The 21,861-nt window shown below is 41.0% G+C and overlaps 1 protein-coding gene across 2 annotated transcripts in view; it reads left to right on the forward strand.

The window, feature by feature from the left end:
- COL6A2 (collagen type VI alpha 2 chain) overlaps nucleotides 1-21,861 on the forward strand; it is a 78,783-nt gene that overhangs the window by 19,849 nt on the left and 37,073 nt on the right. For both annotated transcript variants that reach the window (XM_067470006.1, XM_067470005.1), the window contains exons 5-15: nucleotides 1,246-1,311; nucleotides 1,698-1,751; nucleotides 6,865-6,909; nucleotides 8,986-9,012; nucleotides 10,449-10,475; nucleotides 10,566-10,610; nucleotides 13,268-13,321; nucleotides 13,628-13,690; nucleotides 15,984-16,046; nucleotides 17,136-17,225; nucleotides 21,324-21,386. In XM_067470006.1, the coding sequence (XP_067326107.1) occupies nucleotides 1,246-1,311; nucleotides 1,698-1,751; nucleotides 6,865-6,909; nucleotides 8,986-9,012; nucleotides 10,449-10,475; nucleotides 10,566-10,610; nucleotides 13,268-13,321; nucleotides 13,628-13,690; nucleotides 15,984-16,046; nucleotides 17,136-17,225; nucleotides 21,324-21,386 (597 nt within the window). The remainder of the gene's footprint in view (nucleotides 1-1,245; nucleotides 1,312-1,697; nucleotides 1,752-6,864; nucleotides 6,910-8,985; nucleotides 9,013-10,448; nucleotides 10,476-10,565; nucleotides 10,611-13,267; nucleotides 13,322-13,627; nucleotides 13,691-15,983; nucleotides 16,047-17,135; nucleotides 17,226-21,323; nucleotides 21,387-21,861) is intronic.

Raw genomic sequence — 21,861 nt, forward strand, 5'->3', positions numbered from 1 at the left:
TAGAGAGATGGGCCAAAAATAACAAAATGAAGTTCAACAGTGACAAATGCAAGATACTCCACTTAGGCAGGAAAAACGAAATGCAAAGATACAAAATGGGGGACGCCTGGCTCGAGAGCAGTACATGTGAAAAAGATCTTGGAGTCCTCGTGGACAACAAGTTAAACATGAGCCAACAATGTGATGTGGCGGCAAAAAAAGCCAATGGGATTTTGGCCTGCATCAATAGGAGCATAGTGTCTAGATTTAGGGAAGTATTCCGCCTTGGTTAGAACACACCTGGAATATTGTATCCAGTTCTGGGCACCACAATTGAAGAGAGATATTGACAAGCTGGAATGTGTCCAGAGGAGGATGACTAAAATGATCAAGGGTCTGGAGAACAAGCCCTATGAGGAGCGGCTTAAGGAGCTGGGCATGTTTAGCCTGAAGAAGAGAAGGCTGAGAGGGGATATGATAACCATGTATAAATATGTGAGAGGAAGCCACAGGGAGGAGGGATAAAGCTTGTTTTCTGCTTCCTTGGAGACTAGGAAGCGGAACAATGGCTTCAAACTATAAGAGAGGAGATCCCATCTGAACACGAGGAAGAACTTCCTGACTGTGAGAGCTGTTCAGCAGTGGCACTCTTCCCTGTAGTGTGGTGGAGGCTCCTTCTTTGGAAGCTTTTAAACAGAGGCTGGATGGCCATCTGTCAGGGGTGATTTGAATGCAATATTCCTGCTTCTTGGCAGAATGGGGTTGGACTGGATGGCCCATGAGGTCTCTTCCAACTCTTTGATTCTATGATTCTATGATTCACAATAAGATGACTGCATAATAAAATGAAGCTTGTGAATTTTCTTAACATTTTTTCCTGGGAAAATGGAGAAAACCTTTTTTGGGGGGGAAAAGGCCCAGCCCAAAAGTTACCCCAAAAAAATTCAGATTAAACTGAACCCAGAAGTAATTCCTTGTCTCTTCAGGGCCAGCATGAACATTGTGTTATGGCTCTCTGAGAAGACACAGTGGTGAAAAATGCCCCTAATGTCCCAAGCCTTCTTTGCTCTAGGAGATGCAACACAGCAGGAGCAGATGCCTCTGAGCCGTTTTGTAGGCGAGCATGAGTTTAATTTGAGCTCCTGACACTTGAAGATCACTTTGCCCAAGGGTGCAGAGGCATCTTCTGCAACAGTGTAGGTAGGCATTCACAATATCCTTTACTGCGAAAATTTAAACTAATTTCTGTTTTGATTTTTGTTGCAGTGCTACAAAATGAGCTGCTTAGAAATCCAAGGCCCACCTGGCCCCAAAGGTTTCCGGGGACAAAAGGTAAGCTAAAGGGCATCATTAAAACTTTTTCCATTTCAAATAGTTTATTAATTGCCTTTCGGTCTGAAAAGGTCCTGAAGGCTACTGTTAGAGCTTATATAAGAAAAGCATGCGAGATAAATATTAATAGGAGAGAAGAGAAAGAACTTTTCCTCCCAAGGATCTCTGTGGAAAAGAAAAATCTCTTTAGTAGCTGTAAATTACCCAGAACAAGTTTTTCATGTAAGTGGGTTCCAGAATGAGTTGACCCCTGTCTGCCAAAAACATTGGCCTGATATTCCATGTAAGCATCAGCTAGCATACATATTTGGATCTCGGTAAGTTACTGAAATTGCCATTATTACAGGAAATTGCAATCTAATTCTTTTGTTTGATTCTTTGTTCAGGGTGCAAAGGGTAACATGGGAGCTCCAGGAGCATCTGGCCTTAAAGGACGCCAGGTATGTACATGAAAAGCATAAAGATGGCAACAAATGATGAATAAGTACTGTAATGGAAGTAAAAGAAACAGACTAAATAAACAGTTATGGTACAGATCGCAAAAGGAGGGTGGACTAGCGCTACCTAATATAAAAAGTACTATGAAGCAAGTAGATTAAGTTTGGTCAGTTCTTATGGGTTTTTTCGGGCTATATGGCCATGTTCTAGAGGCATTTCTCCTGACGTTTCGCCTGCATCTATGGCAAGCTTCCTCAGAGGTGAGGTCTGCTGGAGCTGGGAAAAAAGGGGTTTATATATCTGTGGAATGACCAGGGTGAGACAAAAGGCTTTTGTAAGTTGGGCTAGGTGTGAATCTTTCAATTGACCAACTTGATTAGCATACAATGGGTTGACTGTGCCTGGAGCAAACTCTTCTTGAAGGGTGATTAGATGTCCCTGCCTGTTTTTCTCCCTGCTGTTTTTGCTGTTGCAATTTTAGATTTTTTTAATACTGGTAGCCAGATTTTGTTCATTTTCATGGTTTCTTCCTTTCTGTTGAAATTGTCCACATGCTTGTGGATTTCAATGGCTTCTCTGTGTAGTCTGACATGGTGGTTGTGAGAGTGGTCCAGCATTTTTGTGTTCTCAGATAAAATGCTGTGTCCAGGTTGGTTCATCAGGTGCTCTGCTATGGCTGATTTCTCTGGTTGGAGTAGTCTGCAGTGCCTTTCATGTTCCTGGATTCGTGTTTGGGCAATGCTGCGTTTGGTGGTCCCTATGTAGACTTGTCCACAGCTGCATGGTATACGGTAGACTCCTGCAGAGGTGAGAGGATCCCTCTTGTCCTTTGCTGAACGTAGCATTTGTTGGATTTTCTTGGTGGGTTTGTAGATTGTTTGTATGTTGTGTTTCCTCATCAGCTTCCCTATGCGGTCAGTGGTTCCCTTGATGTATGGCAGGAACACTTTTAAGTTTGGTTATAGAAGGAATGGTTAAAAAAGAGGGAATAGATTGGCTTAGTAATGATTCAGGAAAAGTGGAAGATGAAATTTGGAATATATTTTTTAAACAGTTTACTAGAAAAGAAATGAGGGAAATTAGAAACCCAATGTTGAGCAACATACTGGAAGTATGGAACAAATATAGGAGGAAGTTAATAAAGGAGGGATCAATTATAACCCCAATAATGATGGAAAAGAAGTTCCCAAATTTTTTTTAAAAAGTAATGGATAAAAAGGTAAAGGAAATAAATTTAGATAGGATAGGGGATTGGATGAAGGTGGAAATGAAGAGGGAAATGATGTTGGAAGAGTTTAAAGAAATAAAATTGTCATGGTTTCATTGTATACAATTAGAACAATGGTTAATAAACTGGAAAAAAAAACCAATAGAAATGGAAGCCAACCCAATCAATTCGAACAAATAATACAGAAGGGAAGGGCTGTAGAAGAATATGAAAACTTGAGAGGTATAATTAGTAAAATGTATAAGATATTAATTGAAATGAAAGATGAAAAAATAAAATGTGTACCCTTAAGGAGATTTGGGAAGAGGATTTAGGGATGAAAATAAGTGAAACAGAGTGGCAACAGTTATGGGGACAAAGACACTTAAAAAACTTATCGATACGAGTTAAAGAAAATTATTACAAGTTAATATGGAAGTGGTACTTGACACCGGTAAGAATAGCATATATGAACAAAAATAACTCAATAAATTGTTGGAGAGGGTGTCAAGAACCAGGAACATATATACATATGTGGTGGCAATGTAAATATGTAAATAATTTTTGGGAGAAAGTATTTAGAGAAATAGAAGCTATAATGAATATGAAAATAGATAAAAGTCCTAGTATAACCTTATTATTATTATATAACAATAAGCAATTGAAAAAGGAGGATAAAGAAGCGACAACAAACTTACTAACAATAGCAAGACTGCTCATAGCAAGGAATTGGAAAAAAGAAATGAATATACTGCTCATAGCAAGGAATGCTCATAGCAAGACTGCTCATAGCAAGGAATTGGAAAAAAGAAATGAATATACAAATAGAGGAGTGGTATAAGGAAGCATGGAAAATAGCAATAAATGATAAACTGACATGCATATTAAAGGTTAAAAAGGTATATAGAAACAAAGTGATTTTGATGCTGTATGGGGAAGATTTGTGGTAAATGGATTAAAAAATAAGGAAGGAAAATTACCGTCACAAGAAGAAATGAAATTTTGGACAGATGGAATGTAAGAATTGTGGCTTGAGGCGGGTGGAGGGGAGCAATTTGGTGATAAAAAGGGGGGGGGGAGAGAAAAGGGGGGGGGGAAATGTCAAAGCAAAATAATAAAACAACATGTTAAAGAGGCTGCTGTATAAAATGCAATAGTATGTAACAAATGTGACAAATCAATAAAAAATTAAAAAAAAGAAAAGCATAAAGACTGAGATAAATCTGATACCATGCTTCTGTTTCTGTTTTCTAAATAATAATGGGGGATACACGCTCAGACAGGATGGATGTATATAAAAGTTGTGAGGGGTGTACTACTCATCTGCCTAGGTTCCTTTAATGCTCATTTACCCTTGACCCTGGTCATTCCATCTAGTTGCATCACCCATGACTTGTACTGTGAATACATTATTATTATTATTATTATTATTATTATTATTATTATTATTATTTAAATTTTTCCATACCGATCTTCTCACCTACAAGAGGGACTCAGATCCGGTTCACAACATGTGTTCATATACAAAAATACAAACCACACAATGCATCATCATTACACAATTAAAAACATATTACAATACAACATCGTCATCATCACAATCACATAGCCACGTTGTCAAAGCATTCCTGGTCATAATTCACAGTTATTCATTCTCCTTCCATATGAACCAAAGTTGACTCAGTTGTCAAAGGCCGCATTCCATAGCCAATCTTTGTTAGCTTCCTGAACGTCAGGAGGGAGGGAGCAGTTCTAATCTCCTGTGGGAGGGAGTTCCAAAGCCGGGGAGCCACCATCGAGAAGGCCCTGTCTCTCGTCCCCACCAACCGCGATTGTGACAGTGGTGGGATCGAGAGCAGCCCCCCCCCCCCCCCCCGGAAGATCTTAAAGACCTCGATGGTTCATAGGGGAGAATCCGTTAGGTCCAAACTAAGGCCCTTTCTGCACTGCCATTCAGATTAACTGCTTTGAACTGGATTACATGGCAGTGTATATTCATATAATCCAGTTTCAAAGAAGTTTCAGTTCAGCTAAGGGCCCTTGCACTTAAGACTTGAGCTTTCATTTGGTTGCTCATTGAGGCCTTTTCTAAACTGTCACATTATCAACTTTGAACTGGATTATATGAATATAATCCAGTTCAAAGTTGATAATGTGCCATGTAATCCAGTTCAAAGTTGATAATGTGACAGTTTAGAAAAGGCCTCAATGAGCAACCAAATGAAAGCTCAAGTCTTAAGTGCAAGGGCCCTTAGCTGAACTGAAACTTCTTTGAAAAAATGAGGACATTAAACCCTTTCTTCCAGACCAGGTTCTAGTCCAAATTGCATCTCTGATCCATGGAGGCCCCTTCTACACTGCCATATGATCCCGATTATCAAAACAGATAATCCAGATTATATGCTTTGAACTGGATTACATGAGTCTACGCTGCCATATAATCTTTTTCAAAGCAGATAATATTAATTTTATATGGCAGGGTAGAAGGGGCCTTCAATTGTCTCAAGAGACCCTAAAAGAAGCACTGACTTTCTCCAAAGAAGCACTGACTTTCTGGTCTTTTTTTATTCTCTGGGCAGGAGAATAATGGTTATGGCCAGAGACAGCTGTCCCCCTGAGGTAGCAATAGTCCTTTCCCTCTTAACAGAATGCCCCTCAGAGTAGCCATGAATCATATCAAAATCCATAATTTTAGCTCCAAAACTGACCTGCCCTCAACCAATACTTTGGGTTGACTTGTATATGAATATATTCACGGTAATTGAAGCAATTTTGATACTGAAAGTGTGCATTAAAAATACATATGTATATTTAAAAGTTAAGAGGGACCCAGCCACACACATCATATTATGGAACAAATTAGACCATTTACTTACTCAATATTTCAATGTGATGCTCCTTTAAGTGATGAACAATGCTTATGTCCTACTACATACTTTCTTGTGTTCCAATATACTTTCCTTTATGACTACCTCTAAATAACCAAACATGGATTTAATTAAAAGTCTGACTGCTAAGACAGATATCTGCAAGGAAATCCCATTTTCAAAGTATAAAACATGCTGCCTTCTAGAAAGACACAACTACCTTTAATGTCTACTTTGATGGTTACTCGCTCATCATACACTTATATATGTACATCCTATCAACATCCGGCTGAAAATAGCTTGATTCCATCATCACGACAAACCATAGTTTGTTATGACATACTTAAGTCACAAATGTCTTGTATTCCCTCCTTCCGTTGTATACTGGTTTCCAATCATGGTGAAAGGGACTCGTGGAAACCACAGTCATTAAACGTTCAGCCAGCATTTGCCTCTGAGCAACAACATTTTTAGTTTAGGAGGAGATAATGAGAACAGAGAAATATTTATGCAGACTATTTCAAGCAGCTTTCAACTTTTTAAAAGGCCCCGTCTTAGCAATTCAGTTCACTATTGATAGAATACAGCAGTACCTATCTTTGGCATATGCCTTTGGCAATGAAGACTGGCATGATTGGAAAGAAGTGAGTATGCAGGTTGGAATTCTGTTGGTTAACCCAAAATAGATCAAGCCCATTAAATCAATTATTATCGGCATATGGGTATATCTCATTAATTCAAAGGGTCTGCTCTACTTGGAACTAGCAACAGTATTCAGGCTAATCCTAAATATGTCAGCCAAGTCCCATCTACACTGCCATATAATGCAATTTGAAACTTAATTTAATGTAGTTTAACTGCATTATGTGCATGAGCCCACACTGACCACATAATGCAGTCTCAAACTATATTATATGGGGCCTTAGAGATAAGCCCTGCTAAACTCATTGGGTATATGTGTATAGGATAGCAGCCTTCATTATCTTTTAAATTATGTATTACAATTACAGTAATAATGTCTTTTGGCTTTTTTTAATATAGGGTGACCCAGGAATTGAAGGCCCAATTGGATATCCTGGTCCCAAGGTGAGTCATTTAGAGTCTCATGTTTAAGTTGTTTTCCTTGTGTAGATGTCTAAATAAATGGAAACCATTTTAAAATGACAATCTAAACAGCTCTGCGGTGGCCATCTCCAGGGCCGTAGCCAGAAAAATATTTCGGGAGGGGTTTAAATTTTCGGGGGGGGGGGTTTGAAATTTTCGCGGGGGGGGGGTTGATACCTGCCTTCTAGCTCACGCTGAAGCAAAGAGCACAGCAGGGGGCAGAGCAGCCTTCAATAGTCTGAAGCTCCGCCCCTGTTAACCACCTCCACCAAGTCTGGCCTCCTTAATGAGAGCATTCAACACACACACACCCAACTTAGTTGCTTCACTACATCGGCTATTGCTGCAAGTAATGACAGTGTGAATAAATTGTCAATATTTAAGGCCTTGCATGGTCTGGGGCCGATGTACCTGAGGGACCACCTCACCCCCTACCAACCCCAGAGATCCCTCCGTTCTGAGGGCCAAGATCTATTTATTTATTTATTTATTTCAGTTACTTCTACCCCGCCCTTCTCACCCCCAAGGGGGGACTCAGGGCGGCTTACAAAGGAAGGCACAATTCGATGCCTATGTCAAAAATGCATACATACATAAAAGCAATTAAACAGTTAACAGGTTAAAAACATCAGTACATAACACAATAGTAAACAATCTCATGGTCAGTGTTCAGAGTTCCATAAATCCATTGGAAATCCATTGGATCTATTGGAAATTCCCAGTGTCAAGACCTTGCGTCTAACAGCAACCAGACGCAGAGCCTTTACAGCAGTGGCACCATCACTCTGGAATACTCTGCCACCTGAAGTCCGTGCCTTGCGGGACTTATCACCTTTCCGCAGGGCATGTAAGACATATCTGTTTCGACAGGACTTTGATCTCTGATATTGCTGTTTTTAAATTGTTTTAAATTGTGTTAGATTTTAGCCTGTTCTTGTAAGCCACTCCGAGCCCCAGGGGAGTGGCAGCATATAAGTTCGAATAATAAATAAATAAATAAATATTTGCTTGAGATAGTGTTTGCAGTTCTGGAGGGACTCTTAATTTTTTGCATCTCATAGACTTAGCATGGGGATTTGGTTAACCAGTTAAAATTCATGAGTAAACTGGGTTTTTTTAAAAAAATCTGAAACATTTCGGGGGGGGGGGGTTGAACCCCTAAACCCACCCCCCCCACCCCGCTACAGGCCTAGCCATCTCCTTCAACAGTAAAGGAAAGTGTGTTTGTCTGCATGCAATTTTGATTAAGGTGTAAGAACCCGTTTGATTAAAAAACTAATTCCATTTGAGATACGTTTTTTTTTCTAAGTTTGGTACATTTACACTGATGCAAGCTATTTTCATTTTGAGTGGAAGTGAGAGAATAAGGGATGAAAAAAAGAGGTATAATGATCCCTAAGAATATTGCTTTACATATTGGAAAGTTTAGATAAGAGGCACAGACACTGGAAAATATTTACTTCTATCACTATTGCTCTCTCCAAAACATCTTTAACTCTAAGTGCTGAACATTATTGAATGTTCAACAAGCAATGTAGCAGAAGGCCATAACATTAATGTACTGTGAGAGAAAGAGTTAATCTGTTCTTTTCAAAAATAATAAATATTTGATCTGATATGAGTAATGAAACTGTTGATATGAACACACACACACACATATATGTGTGTGTGTGTGTGTGTATATATGGAAATATATTCTGCCTGGTATATAGCAAACCTTGATCTAGAACATTGTGGTAATGTTCAGATTCAAGTTGGTGGCTTTCTTTGTGTATGGAGCAGCCCCAACATACAAACCGAATTTCAGAATTTCAAATGTAAATGTTAAAAGTGGAAAAAATGTAGTCAGATTTTCACAATGGGCTGAGCATGCATATGTGGTCAGGAAATGTGTGAATTACAAAGCTGGAAAATGGTTTTAGATTATTTATTTAAAATTGAGCATTTTCGTGGTTTAAATTACCATAATTTAAATATAATAGCCAAACGAAGATAGAACTCTATCTGGCATACATCTAAACAAATATTAAATAATATACCTATTTGTTCCTTTCACAGGGTATCCGTGGATTTAAAGGAGAAAAGGTAAGATGTTTTAACTATGACATTAGTTGGTTTGATATTAAATTAAACAGTAGATTAGCACACTTTTTTAAATTAGAATTTTATTAATTTTTATATAGGGTACAACGAAAGAGTGAGAACAATAAAGTATAGGAAAGTGAGGAAATGAAGAATAAAAGAAAAAAAGAAGAAACAAAAAAGTATATTAAAATCCCAAATAACTCCTAAAAAAATAATTCTACAAAAATACACAAAAAACACAAAAAAAAGAAAAACAAAAAAAAATGACTTCCATTCCATCTTCTTGGATCATATCTTCTTATTATTCAAAAATATAAAATAAGTTCAAAAATAAATTGTTTCTCTTGTTTCTTATTTTCCCAAATTGTCCAGATATTCATGGAGATTATCCCAATTCGTTCTTCTTAGTATTATACCTGTATTTTTCTTCAACAAAAAAGTCAATTCATCCATGTCCTTTATTTCCCTGATTTTTTCCACCCATTCCTGTATGGGTGGTACTGAGTCTTTCTTCCATTCTCTAGCAAAAACAATTCTAGTGGCAGTCGTCATATATGTAAAAAGTTTATCCTCTTGTTCCGTCAGTTGTAGATCTAAATCTGTAAAACCTAACAAATAATACTCCGGTTTTCTTATGAATGTTCTTTTAAAAATCTTTTGTGTCTCTTCATGAATTACCCTGTGTAGATTAGCACACATTTGAAAGAGAGAATAATGACAACTGCAATGTGCATTGATCAGGTTAGATCAGAATAATTCTGAGGGGCAGGCTACTCAAAGCCGACGTCCAATCAATTATAATTATTTATTAATTTATATCCTACTTTTCTCACCCATGTTCAGTTTTCTAGAGAAGAAATTACCTCACAGACAGACTGGAAGGGCTTTATTTCTCAAAGCATACAGTACAGTTACAAGCAAAGTTCCATCTGACAGTTGGTTTCCCTCTCACCTCATATCCCTCGCTTTGGACCTCTCCTTCACAGCCCCGTTTCCATTGAAACCATCTCCCTTGCTTCAAGTGAGCTACAGGCCAAGGGATGGCCTACTTTCATGGTTCCCCTCAACACTAGGAAAGACGGTCATGGCACGCTGGGATAAAAAGAAGTAGTTATAATTTTAAAATAGCAGTTGAAACATAATAAAGCAATAATAGAACATGTTACAGATTTAAATATATTCAACACTTTTGTTAAAAACTAAATAATCCTAAACCAATGCCTCTTCTGCATATAGTCTGTGGAAGTATTTAGATTCCACAAGGCCAATGCTTGGTGAGCTGCATATACATTGTTCTGTTCTCAAATGATCTTTATTTAAGTAAAGGGAGATTCCACAATTTATGTCCCAAATGATTTCTTAGGCATCTGTCAAACCACTATAACCTTTTGATTTAGTAAATATGACATATTTATTATTTTTCTTGTCTTTTGCAGGGAGAGTATGGAGGAGATGGACGAAAGGTAAGACCCAGTCTTTGAATGTGGCCCATGATTCAAGCTCTGGTTTTGTACTGAAATCTATTTCTAATGCTCTGGTTTCTTTAATTTCAGGGGTCTGGAGGCCTTTCAGGAAGGAACGGCACTGATGGACAAAAGGTAACATTACTCAGTACTATGAGCATTTTGATTAAACTGTAAATACTAAGATTAATTTTTAACAGTCATTCCCTTTATAATTCATATTTATAATAAGTATCTCTTGAATCTCTTTCTCCCAATCATTGTCATTTCAGCATATTTGGAGTACACACAGATATAGAACCAGAGTAGGGCAATGTTTTGTGTAGTGGCTCTCCACAGACATACAATGCGAGCAGGAATCAGTTCTGACTCACACTGTCGTCCAACAGGGGCATCTTGAGCCGCCTTGGCAGCAAGAGTGAGTCCCTATTGCCCAGCTTCAGCAAAGCCAATTCAGCACAACAGGACAGGACCCCGACTGCCACCCCTCTTCCATCCCACCACTGCCAGCTACAGTGGTACAAAAAGACCTACCTGTTTCTCATCCATTGCCCCTCCTCAGTCTTCCACCCTCTTTGCCAGTCACATGGCACGGGATTAGGAAGAGCTAGGGACTAGTAGCAGGTAGGTCCTGTTGTAACTGCTGTGGGTGGGTGGGAGAGGGGTGGAGGCAGGCCTGTAGCCAGGATTTCGTTTTGGGGGGGGGGGGTGAATTTTTTTCAGGGGGGGGTTGGGGGGGCGGGGGCTGAGTCTGAGTGAAAGAGGGTCTACCCTAGCAAACCTTTTGTATCATTACCCCAATACCCCCATGCATATGGGATATATTGAGTATGGTTATCAGATCATGATATGAATAAACATAACAGTTTAAATAATGCACCAGTAAGACCTTTTCGCGAACCACCATGAGAATTTCGGGGGGGGGGGAGCTGAAGCCCCCCAAGCCCCCCCCCCCCCCCCGGCTACATGCCTGGGTGGAGGAGACAGTCCCGGGGAAGCATGAGATGCCTATCAAGACATCCACCATCAGTTCTGCATAAGAATTGGATGCTTACAATCCCAGGGTGCGTGAGAAAGGCCAAATCCTTGTTTGTTTTTAGGCTGTGTTGAGGAACTTTCCCTGGGTTAAAACAGATCAGCTTGCATCTGTTGTGTAGGCTGATCCCATGATCACACTAACCTAAAAGGAGTCTAGGACTTGGAAAAGCTAGGATTCAAATCCTCACTTAGTCATGGAAATCAATTTGATGATCTTGAGGAAGTCACGTGCTTTAACCAATGCCCTCTGAATAAATCTTTCCAAGAAAAACCCAGAATAGCATTAGTTAAAAGAGAAGTAGAAGGCACATAAGAGATGAAGAATATTTGAGGTGTGCTGACTGTTATTTGCCATGTCTGACTCACTCAAGAATTAAAAGGCAGCATTGTGTCCCATGGTGCTCTAACAAGAAAAGTTCTAGTCATGTCTCGGGAAATGGTACTTATTGTTACTCAGGGACCTTCTACGCTGGCCAAAACGTGAGTGGAATGGGCATTTAAACACACATTTCTCAGCCTCACTGGGGGCTGAAACTCCACCTTTTTGACAATCAACACAGATGGGGACCTATACCTTCTCTCCCTGACCCTCTTTAGCTCTTAAAAAGAGAGAAAAATTCTCTGCACAAAGATACTAGGCTTGTCTTACCTTCCTAGTCCTTGAAAATGAGACTAAAGAGCTTTAGTTTCATTTCCCTCCCCCCTTCCCTTCTTGAAAGCTCCCTAGTTTCATTTTCAAGCCCCAGAAAGGTAAGGCAACCTCAGTGCACCATACAGATGTTTTGTTTCTATTGCCATTGGCTAAACAGGAGACAGGAAAGGCACTGCCCTCCCTCCTCCCCAGGCATCCTTAGCTTGAGGAAGAAGGATAACTGTGGGGATGCTATCTAGGATCGCAAATGGCAATCCCAGGAGACAGCCCCCACTTCCTCCATACTTGCAAAGGTCTGACACTTCCAGTAAGATCCAGACCTTTGCAGGTATTTTCAGGAGTTTCTTCTGCCACATTCTGTGGTTGTGTAGATGTGTGAATCATATCTATCTATCTATACCTATGGCTGGGTGGCTCTTTATCAGGAGGGCTTTGGTTATGTTTTCTTGCCCTGGTGAAGGGAGTTGGACTGGGTGGCCTTAAGGCACCATTTCTCAATCTGCAGAGGTCATAAAGGGGTGTTAGAGGGGTCGCCAAAGACCATCAGAAAACAAAGTATTTTTTGTTGGTCATGGGGCTTCTGTGTGGAAAGTTTGGCCTAATTCTAACGTTGGTGGGGTTTAGAATGCTCTTTGATTGTAGGTGAACTATAAATCCCAGCAACTACAACTCCCAAATGTCAAGGTCTATTCCCCCCAAACTCCATCTGTGTTCGTATTTGGGCATATGGAGTATTCATGGCAAATTTGGTCCAGATCCATTATTGTTTGAGTTCACAGTGATCTCTGGATATAGGTGAACGACAACTCCAAAACCAAAGGACACTCCCAAATGACAAAATCATTTTTTTGAGTGAAGGACATACATTGGGTGGTTAGGTGTCTTGTGTCCAAATTTGGTGTCAATTCGTCCAGTGGTTTTTTAGTTCTGTTAATCCCACAAACGAACATTACATTTTTATTTATATTGATGATTTCCTCAGTTTGATAAACTAACCTGGATTCAGTGTGTTTATTAAAATCAGGTAAATCACTAGATAGGGATTGGAATTTTGGTGAATAATGTTGATAATCTCCTCCAATTTTATTTGTGATATTTCCAGGGCAGACTGGGACGTATTGGACCTCCTGGCTGCAAAGGAGACCCAGGCGACAGGGTAAGAATATGTTCAGGTCTATCAGAGCCAGGCATCAGGGAACAAAAGCAAATGTATTGTCGAAGGCTTTCATGGCCGGAATCACTGGGTTGTTGTAGGTTTTTCCGGGCTATATGGCCATGTTCTGGAGGCAATTTTTCTCCTGACTTTTGCCTGCATCTATGGCAAGCATCCTCAGAGGTAGTGAGGTCTGTGTTTATTTTTAATGGTTTGTTCATTCTTTTACCTGGTTCTGTTGCTATATTTTCTGAACGATAAGCCTCATAGTCAGGTTTATAAACAGTTCTTTTTGGGATTTCTTTTCAGGGTCTTGATGGTTATCCTGGAAGTGCTGGAGATCAAGGGCCACCTGGAGATGAAGGGATAAAGGTCTGTGCCATTCTTTAAGATGACCAAAAAGGAAGGCTCCAACTTGTCAGGGAGAGTAAGCTAAAGCTGTTGAGAGAGAGGCATGAGATTAGTTTAGCTCATGAATGTGAAGGGTGTATCCAATAAACAGCTACTATCATAATGGCATTATATAAAACTGCTTTGTGAATATTGGAAACAGTTCTGATCACCTGTACTCATAGCACTCATGTATGTCATAGCAGTACTAGGAAAGTGCATCTAAAATGACTCAGATTTTATATAGGAAAGGCAAAAAGATCTTTTATCCAGTTATGCCACTGAGTTATAAAAAATATGTACATGAAGCCGCTGGGCGAGATCATCCGGAGTTTCGGGGTGCGGTGTCATCTGTACGCAGATGATGTCCAACTCTGTCACTCCTTCCGACCTGCTACTAAGGAGGCTGTCGAGGTCCTGAACCGGTGCCTGGCCGCTGTAACGGTCTGGATGAGGGCGAACAAACTGAAATTAAATCCAGACAAGACAGAGGTACTCCTGGTCAGTCGTAAGGCCGAACGGGGTATAGGGTTACAGCCTGTGCTGGATGGGGTCGCACTCCCCTTGAAGGCGCAGGTTCGCAGCTTGGGTGTGACCCTGGACTCATCGTTGAGCCTGGATCCCCAGGTTTCAGCGGTGACCAGGGGAGCATTTGCACAGCTTAGGCTCGTGCGCCAGCTGCGCCCGTATCTCGGGAAGTCTGACTTGGCCACGGTGGTACACGCTCTGGTCACATCCCGCCTTGACTACTGCAACGCTCTCTACGTGGGGCTGCCCTTGAAGACGGCCCGGAAGCTGCAGCTGGTTCAGCGCGCGACAGCCATGTTACTAACTGGAGCGGGTAGCAGGGAGCACACAACGCCCTTGTTGTCCCAGCTCCACTGGCTGCCGATTTGCTACCGGACCCAATTCAAGGTGCTGGTTTTGGCCTACAAAGCCCTAAACGGTTCCGGCCCAAAATACCTTTCGGACCGCATCTTGGCCTACGAGCCCACGAGGACCTTGAGATCGTCTGGGGAGGCCCTTCTCTCGATCCCGCCTGCCTCACAGGCACGGCTGGCGGGGACGAGGGAGAGGGCCTTCTCGGTGGTGGCCCCCCGGCTATGGAACACTCTCCCTGCAGACATCAGACAGGCGCCCTCCCTCATGGCCTTCCGAAAAAGCCTTAAGACATGGCTGTTCGAGAGGGCATTTAATTAAGTGCAACAACAATGTGGTAAAGAAGATCGGAATGGAACAGGGAATATGAGACTGGTTATGATTCTACTAAGAGACGAAGCGGATTTTTAGTGTTGTGTGCAATTGTTGTATAATCTATATGTTGTTGTAATTGGTTTCCTTTGTAAACTGTCTTCTATATGTGTTTGTACACCGCCATGAGTCGCCCTAATGGGCTGAGAATGGCGGTTAATAAGTGCGTCAAATAAATAAATAAATAAATGTACATTTTCAACACAAATGGTATCTAATATAGTTCTGCTAGCATAACATGATGGTCCAACCGCTGTAATGCCAATTAACTTACAAAAACTCTTGTTCAGGTGTTTTGTACGATGGCTTTTGCAAAGATATATTCCATTGCAACTGCTTAAATGGGGCTTTTCAATTTATTAGTCTTAAAATGGATTTAGATGAGTGCACCTAGGACTTTCTGGTTTAGAAAAATTATAATAAACATGTGGCAGAGAAAACAGGTGGGTCAGAAGCTACTATCCTTGTGAGCTAAATAAAGGCTTGCAAATATCAATGAAAGATCCTAAATGTTAATGACAGAGCTTCTTAGAGGCAAATAGTGGGAAGTAGAATATCCCACATGGACTCGTGGACCACCTCATCTGATCCAGAGTTGCTGCTCTTTCTGAGCCCAAAGTCCCATCTCTATTTGATAAGCCATTCAAAACCATGTAGCCATTTCTCTGCTCAGCACATCTTATAGCCACTTGAAATTGAATTCCGGCAATGCCAATTGTGAATTGGAAATACAGTTTTCTGAAGGAAGGCAGCAATATAAATGTTCCCAGCTGTGGCTGTCATGCTGCGGAAATGACCTTAACTGGTATATAAACAGTTAACATAAAACAAAAGTGGAGTGCTAAGTATCAAATAGCAAACCACTCCGACTCGATACAGAATACACTCTCTAATTTATATTAGAATTCTGAATATTCCTGCCGGGGTTGTCGAATTGAGTCCATTTGGCAAGCGCTGGTATACAAGGCCACTTATGAGCTGCTGGAGTGACCTTTTTGACTGTGGTTTCTTGTTTGTATTTCAGGGTGATGCTGGACGACCTGGTCGCAATGGACAACCTGGGCCACCTGGAGAAAAAGGAAATAGGGTGAGTTATAACCCAACACACACACACACCAATAAGTTTAGAAAAGATGTGAAACTTCTCGAGCCTCTGGAAATTCAAGCCCATGTTGCATGGCTGTTAGCATAATCATGAAATCATGAGAAAAGAACACTGGCAGGGAGATATTTAAAAGTATAAATAAAATGATCTGATTATGTCCTAGTAATAACCTAGAAAGTGTTTGAGTCTCCTTCTCTGGAGGTTTTTGAGCAAGGACTGGATGGCCATCTGTTGGGAGTGCTTTGATTGTGTTTTCCTGCATTGAAGAAACGGCTTGGCCTGTGTGGCTCATGTGGTCACTTTCCACTCCCATTCTTGATATAAATATTGGACACTGGAGCCTAATATTAGTAATCTTTCTTCCTTCCCTTTGGAGTTTTCTAGGGAAGCATATCTTCCAATTTAGTAACACAAACCCAATTACTCAATCTAGAAGAAGAAAAATAACCAAAGCAGAGAAATAGCCCAAAATGTAGTCTATCATTCTGTTTTCACAAAACCCAAGGGCCATTTCACTGGCAATATGCCTCTTTTCCTGCCATATATTCAAATACTATATTCAGACAGGCCTGTTGTGCTGTTGAACTGATTTTTGTCTGCTGACAATGAGTCAGTTAGCCGTAGGTTTTTCATCTGGTTTTGTTTTTGAGATATATAGAGTGAGAAACAGAGCTGCTATTAGTGAAGAAAGGGGACAATGAGCTGCCTTGAGTATTCTGAGTGAAAAGTTGGGACAGGAACTCTGTTTATATAGATAGCACAAGATCTCAGCAAAATGTTTTCTCAGTGGCCATTTTGAACAGTTAGAAATTAAAACTAAAAGCTTGGCAACAAGATATGGCCAAGTAGAGTTTGTTCACTGATTATTTTTATTGTTGGCTAGCTGATGAAAGTGAGGAGTCCCACTCTTGGGAAGAAGGCTGAAGCAGGGAGGAAGGATAGAGCCCTGCAGAAATTCAAGAGCCAGTATTTGGGGAAGTCACCCTAGTTGTTTGTAAGCCCGGAACAGTGTCTTCTGTTGTCAACCACCTCCAATTAATTCTAATTTCTTCTTCCTTCTACTTTCCAAAGGGACCCAAAGGCATGAATGGAGCATTTGGCAGTCCTGGTGTCAAGGGGGCTAGAGGAAGCCCTGGATCGCCTGGACCCAAAGGAGAACCTGTAAGATTTTAAATGTTTTCTGTAACAACCCCCACCTACCCCACCCCCATCTTTCATCCTTTCATCCCAAAAGGAAGATGGCAAGGTAGGCTTTAGAGTAAGGGCTGAATATACAAAGCTGAACTTAGAAACACAGGAACTAAATGTCAACACAAGACCTAAGACTTTCATCCTAAAGACTGAATTCCCCACACTAGGGATTTTTCCAATGAAATTCAAAATGAAGTGAAATTGAAAGGCCTAGGCTACACTGCCATACATAATCCAGATTATTTGCTTTAAACTGGATTATATGGCAGTGTAGACTAATATAATCCAGTTCAAAAGTACATAGCCGGTCTGAGTCCCTCTACAGAGATGAGAAGATCGGGATATAAAAGTTTTAAATATATAAATAATAAATAAATAATCTGGATTTTATCTGACAGTGTAGATGGGGCCTCAATTGTTGAGTAAATGCAGTTTGACCTCACTTTAATTGCAATAATTTTTTTTGTCGTGTCAGGAGTGACTCCTGGTGTGAGAGAATTGGCCGTCTGCAAGGACGTTGCCCAGGGGACACCTGGATGATTTTTGATGTTTTATCCTTGTGGGAGGCTTCTCTCATGTCCCCGCATGAGGAGCTGGAGCTGATAGAGGGAGCTCATCCGCCTCTCCCCGGATTCGAACCTGCGACCTGTCGGTCTTCAGTCCTGCCGGCACAGGGGTTTAACCCACTGCGCCACCGGGGGGCTCCTACTTTACTTTACTCCTACTTTAATTGCAATGACTGAAGTCTGTGGAATACTAGGTATTGTAGTTTGGTGAGCCACCAGCACTCTGGCAGAGAAAGCTAAAATAACAACTGCCATGATACTATAGTACTGATGTCAAGACCCAGACCAAGCAGCAAAACAAACGGCACTGTAGGAGTTAAAGGAAGATGTTTAATGTCTATTAACAAAACAAAAGGAGACTCTTCAATTCAGAGAAGTAAACAAAGGAGGCTTGCGGTCAGCAGGAATGTAAACAAACTGGTCTCAGTCAGTCTTGGCTGACGAAAGGAAAGTCAGTCTTAAACAAAAGCAGGCAGCTTGGATTCAGCAGGAAAACTTAGTCCGTTTCAAAGGCAAACAAAACAGCAAACAGCAATCCGCATGAGGAGCGGTCCAACGAAGTTTCCAGGATTAAGCAGGGGCGTTGTCAGGCAGTCCGAGGGTCAAGGCAAGGAAGACTCACGAGTCTGGATCCAGCAGGGTTGTTCACACGATCAGGAAACACGAAGCTGCAACAAGAGCTCAGGGCAGGAGTTAAACACAAGGCACACGGCATGCGACACTTTGAACTCTGCGATTAGTCTGTCCCCAAGCTGCTGCTTAAATCTCATCAGAATCGCTGGAGTTACTTTCAGCTGGGTCTAACTCCTCAGGTGAATCCAGGCTGCGCCATTGTTGCCAGTCAGCACTTCGGGCTCCATCCTGCAAAGTATTATCTGCAACCCAATTATCATTAAAACCCTGGAATTCATCGCTAGATGTGGGAGCATTAATCACATCCATTACTTCCTGAACTTTAGTCCAGTCCAGCTCTTCCTCTTCGCTGTCAAACTCCCCACAATCCGCTACATCTCTCAGGCGTTTAGCAACAGATCCCACATCACTATTTGAGCTGCTGGCTACTCTCTTTACACCTCTGTAATCTTCCAGCTCCATTTCCTCGTGAGTAAAACCCTCAAAATCCTCCTCATCCGTAGTCTCTAAGAACAAGTCTCTAATCCTTTTCAGCTGCTGCTGAGCTTCATCATTCTCTAAACCACGTTTCCTTCTACTACTAGTAGTAGGTGCATGAGACAAACGCTGAGTCTCAACAACTGAGCCAAGGCAGTGGTGTCAAGCTGATTTAATGTTTAAGTGTAGATGTACCCTCAGTTCTGTATAATATATTGCAGAAGAATTCAGATTATAATCCTACTGTGGATCCCACCACTTTGGGATATTTACATTTTCCCATGTCTTTGTTTGATGCATGAAAGTCATTATATAGAGATCTATAGATGGGTAGATAGATAGATAGATAGATAGTTTCTTTTCCATTTGTGTATCACATTCAATATTAAATAAAAGCTTATCTTCTTAACATATCCTCAGTAGTAAAGTACTAGTATATTTATACACATATAAATCTAGACATTTTGGCTGAAATTATGACTCCAAAAGCCTAAGTCTGATTAATCTTGGATGTATGTAAGAACTTAATTTAAAAAGAAGCCATCTCCTTCTCTAAGTAGAATGGAAAAAAGCAAGAGTCTAGTCTGTCCAGGAATAACCTAAAAGATCCTACTACCATCGCAAATGCAATTGGTGGGGATGAGGGAGAGGGCCTCCTCAGAAGTGGCCCCCCGTCTGTGGAATTCCCTCCCCAGGGACATCAGACTGGCCACCTCCCTCCAAGTATCCTATTTATATCCCACCTTTCTCTACCCTGAAGGGGACTCAAGGCGACGTTACATATAGGCAACTATTCAATGCCTTTGAACAACATACAATTAAAATAGATTTAAGTTAAAATTAGTACACATTAAAACATATAAAAACATTACATTCACTATTAAACTCACACCATCCACAATTGTAATCCGGGACCATTCCAACAAGCATTGCACATATTTCATAGCTATTATTGTTCTATAGTTAATCTCCAATGGCTTTATCCCAAAGCCAGATTTTCACTTTCTTTCTGAAGGCCAGGAGGGAGGGAGTCACTGGGGAGGGAGTTCCACAGCCGAGCAGCCACCACTGCCGAGACCCTGCCTCTCGTCCCCACCAGCCACACCTGCAAAGGAGATGGGACCAAAGTAGGGCCTCCCCAGACAATCTTAATCTCCGTGGTGGTTCCTAGAGCAAGATACATTCAGACAAGTAAGCTGGGCTGGAACCATTTAGGGCTTTATAGGTTAACACCAGCACTTTGAATTGTGCTTGGTAGCAGACTAGCAGCCAGTGGATCTGATGTAGCACGCACGTAGAGCGTGTTGCAGTAGTCTATTCAGGATGTAACCTTTTGAACTGGATTATATGAGTTCCCTCTGCCATATATACTGTTTAGATAATCTGGAATCAGACCCTGGGATAAAAGGACAGTGTAGAAGGGGCCTCAGAAGGGCTCTAAACCCTCTGTTTCATCTGGGTCAAGCTGAACCTGAAGAAGTTAGAAATACACTGAAGGGTATAACACTGTTGTCCAGATCCATCATTGTTTGAGTCCACAGTGCTCTCTGGATGTAGGTGAACTACAACTCCCAAACTCAAGGTCAATGCCCACCAAACCCTTCCAGTGTGTTCTGTTGGTCATGGAAGTCCTGTATGCCATGTTTGGTTCAATTCCATCATTGGTGGAGTTCAGAATGCTCTTTGATTGTAGGTGAACTATAAATCCCAGCAACTACAACTCCCAAATGTCAAGGTCTATTTCCCTTAAACTCCATCTGTGTTCATATTTGGGCATATGGAATATTCGTGCCAAGTTTGGTCCAGATCCATCATTGTTTGAGTCCACAGTGCTCTCTGGATGTGGGTGAACCACAATTCCCAAACTCAACGTCAATGTCCACCAAACCCTTCCAATTTTTTCTGTTGGTCATGGGAGCACTGTGTGCTAAGTTTGGCCCAATTCCATCATTGGTGGAGTTCAGAATGCTCTTTGATTGTAGGTAAACTATAAATCCAAGCAACGACAATTCCCAAATGACAAAATCAATTTTTTGAGTGGAGGACATAGATTGGGTTGTTAGGTGTCTTGTGTCCAAATTTGGTGTCAATTCCCCCAGTGGTTTTTGAGTTCTGATGGTATCACAAACCAACATTACATTTTTATTTATATAGATACACACACACAAAATTTTGTAAGAATGTATGAGACTAGATTTTTTTTCTTTTAACCAAGGTGTGAATCCATTTGGAAAAACAATACTTACCAGTTGGCTAGATTCAAACTGATTGCCACACCCAAGAAAATAGAAGAGGAATTCCAGCTGAGAGAGACAAGAGCTCAGCAATAAACATAAAACGTGACTTTTTTTTAAAAAAAATCTATTTAACTGGTTTCTTTACTTTATTTAAGGGTCGACGGGGTGATCCTGGAGCAAAAGGACCTCCTGGAACTACTGGACCAAATGGAGAGAGAGTAAGTTCAATCACTTTCCAAAACAATGGAAGAAATCCTTCCTCCTCCCCCCCCCCCCCCAACCCCCAGACAGATGTACATTTTGATTTTATTGACAAATGAAGAAGGAATTGGCTGGGGAAAGATTTTGCCCTGCTTCTATCAGGAAACAGCGATAAATCAGCCATATTCTTGGCTCTCTGGTCCACTGGCATTCCCTTGTTTGGGTAAAAATACCAAAGCATTCCCCTGGAATTGATTTTCAAAAATTAGCACTCAAGTAGAAAGTAGGCTAAATAATGTGTTTGCCATCGTTACTGTTTTTCATTGTTCAGGACATTTGAGTGGAGCTGGCTTAAGTGACAGAGCAGTGAGGTCAACAGAGGCTGAATCTACACTGCCCTATATCCCAGGATCTGATCCCAGATTATCTGCTTATCCCAGCATAGCCTCATATAATCCAGCTCAATACACATACTTTGGGATCAGATCCTTG

Source organism: Anolis sagrei, chromosome 1 (assembly GCF_037176765.1).
Source record: "Anolis sagrei isolate rAnoSag1 chromosome 1, rAnoSag1.mat, whole genome shotgun sequence".
Lineage (NCBI taxonomy): Eukaryota > Metazoa > Chordata > Lepidosauria > Squamata > Dactyloidae > Anolis > Anolis sagrei.